The 1,750-nt window shown below is 39.5% G+C and overlaps 1 protein-coding gene across 1 annotated transcript in view; it reads right to left on the bottom strand.

Annotated features, from left to right (window-relative positions):
• Window positions 1-518: 518 nt before the first annotated feature.
• Window positions 519-1,750, bottom strand: part of LOC101852970 — a gene marked incomplete at its 3' end in the record, with an annotated part of 9,500 nt that continues 8,268 nt past the window's right edge. Inside the window, 1 exon segment of the mRNA XM_013089684.2 lies at window positions 519-645. Coding sequence (XP_012945138.1) covers window positions 519-645 — 127 coding nt within the window.

Here is a 1,750-nt window from a genome sequence, read left to right as displayed (position 1 = left end):
GTATGTGTGTTTGTGTGTGTGTGTGAGTGTGTGAGAGTGAGCGTATGTATGAGTTTGTGAGTATGTGTGTTTGGGTGTGTGTGTAAGCGTGAGTGACTTTGTGTGCATGTGTGTAGGTGTGTGTGTGTGTGGGTGTGTGTGTGGGTGTGGGGGTGGGTGGGTGGTGTGTGTGTTTGTGAGTGAATATGAGTGAGTGTGAGTGTGTGTGGCTACTGTTGCTTGGGTATGTCTGGCGTCGACGTTGTGGTGGGTTCAGGTTGGATGGTGGTGGTGATGGAAAACCAGTAGTTTTGGTGCTCATGCTTACAATGTACCGTTTATTCGGGCTATTCACTGCATTTTAAAAAACACACCTTATAATGAAATCAGAAAAATAAATCCAGCCCCCCCCCAAAAAAAAAGAAGTAAATGTCAAAAATAGGAACAGAAAAGGATCTAATCAATTCAAACTAAAGCGAAAAGCGAGAACAAAGATGAAAACAAAGAAACAATAACCGACAGCTTAGGTTTTCACCTACCTTCAGGAGTCCAGGCAATTCCACCCAGAAAACTTTGTTTGGAATTGCGTCCTTTCCAGACTTTTTCAGGACAAATATCTGAACGGCAACTCCGATGCTCACGTAGAAAACAATGAGGAGCGAGCACCTGGAACACACTAGAGCTTATAAGTTCTTATAAGTCACAGAAACAAAGATTCTGATTACAGAAAACAAGCAGCTTAGGTGTCGGAAAAGCAACAGCCAAAGTAAAGTGGCAGATCTAAAAATCATCACTGTTTGACCGGACTATTTTTCTCTATTTTGGTTTCTAATTTTCAGCTTCTACGAGTATAATTATGCTCTCATTTTTGTGTTCATGTAATCTGCTCTTGATTTTTACCACCTACTCTTTGGACTCTGAAGTAAAAGAAAAAAAAGAGAGATTCAAATAAGTAACAAGTTCACTTTGTTAAACATGTTTGATACTAAGCTAGTAAATATATCTTGATAATGATCCAGAGCACGTAAAAAAGCCGATAACAACTCCCAGAAAGAGACCTTTTGTCATAACTGCTTCAGAGACCAAAGATAATTCTTGTTGACTTTCCACCCAATTTTTTTTGATGAATGTATGGCGGTCTGTCTGATAATATTTTTATCCGATCTAGGCTTTCCTGGGTTATAAAACCTCGACTAATGGAACAAACGCACACTTCCCCTGGACGGAGAGATGCGACTAGAAACAGGGAGACAACGATTTCCTTACGATTCCTAAATTTGAAAATTTGAAAATTTTGTTGATCATCTGTCAATGTGGATAGACTAAAATAATGAGAAAATCACGTAGGACATTGTAATGTGAGCTTCACCCTTCTTGACGCAAGTCGTAAATCTGGGTTATCCACTGGAGACATCAATAACAATAAACAAAAGCACACTTCCCCTGGACGGAGAGATGCGACTAGAAACAGGGAGACAACGATTTCCTTACGATTCCTAAATTTGAAAATTTGAAAATTTTGTTGATCATCTGTCAATGTGGATAGACTAAAATAATGAGAAAATCACGTAGGACATTGTAATGTGAGCTTCACCCTTCTTGACGCAAGTCGTAAATCTGGGTTATCCACTGGAGACATCAATAACAATAAACAAAAGCACACTTCCCCTGGACGGAGAGATGCGACTAGAAACAGGGAGACAACGATTTCCTTACGATTCCTACATTTGAAAATTTGAAAATTAAGTGTGGATGGGGTTTTTTTTTGGGG

Source organism: Aplysia californica, unplaced genomic scaffold (genome assembly GCF_000002075.1).
Source record: "Aplysia californica isolate F4 #8 unplaced genomic scaffold, AplCal3.0 scaffold01019, whole genome shotgun sequence".
NCBI lineage: Eukaryota > Metazoa > Mollusca > Gastropoda > Aplysiida > Aplysiidae > Aplysia > Aplysia californica.
Note: the sequence above shows the minus strand (reverse complement) of the source record. Positions and strands in the feature narration are given on the sequence as shown.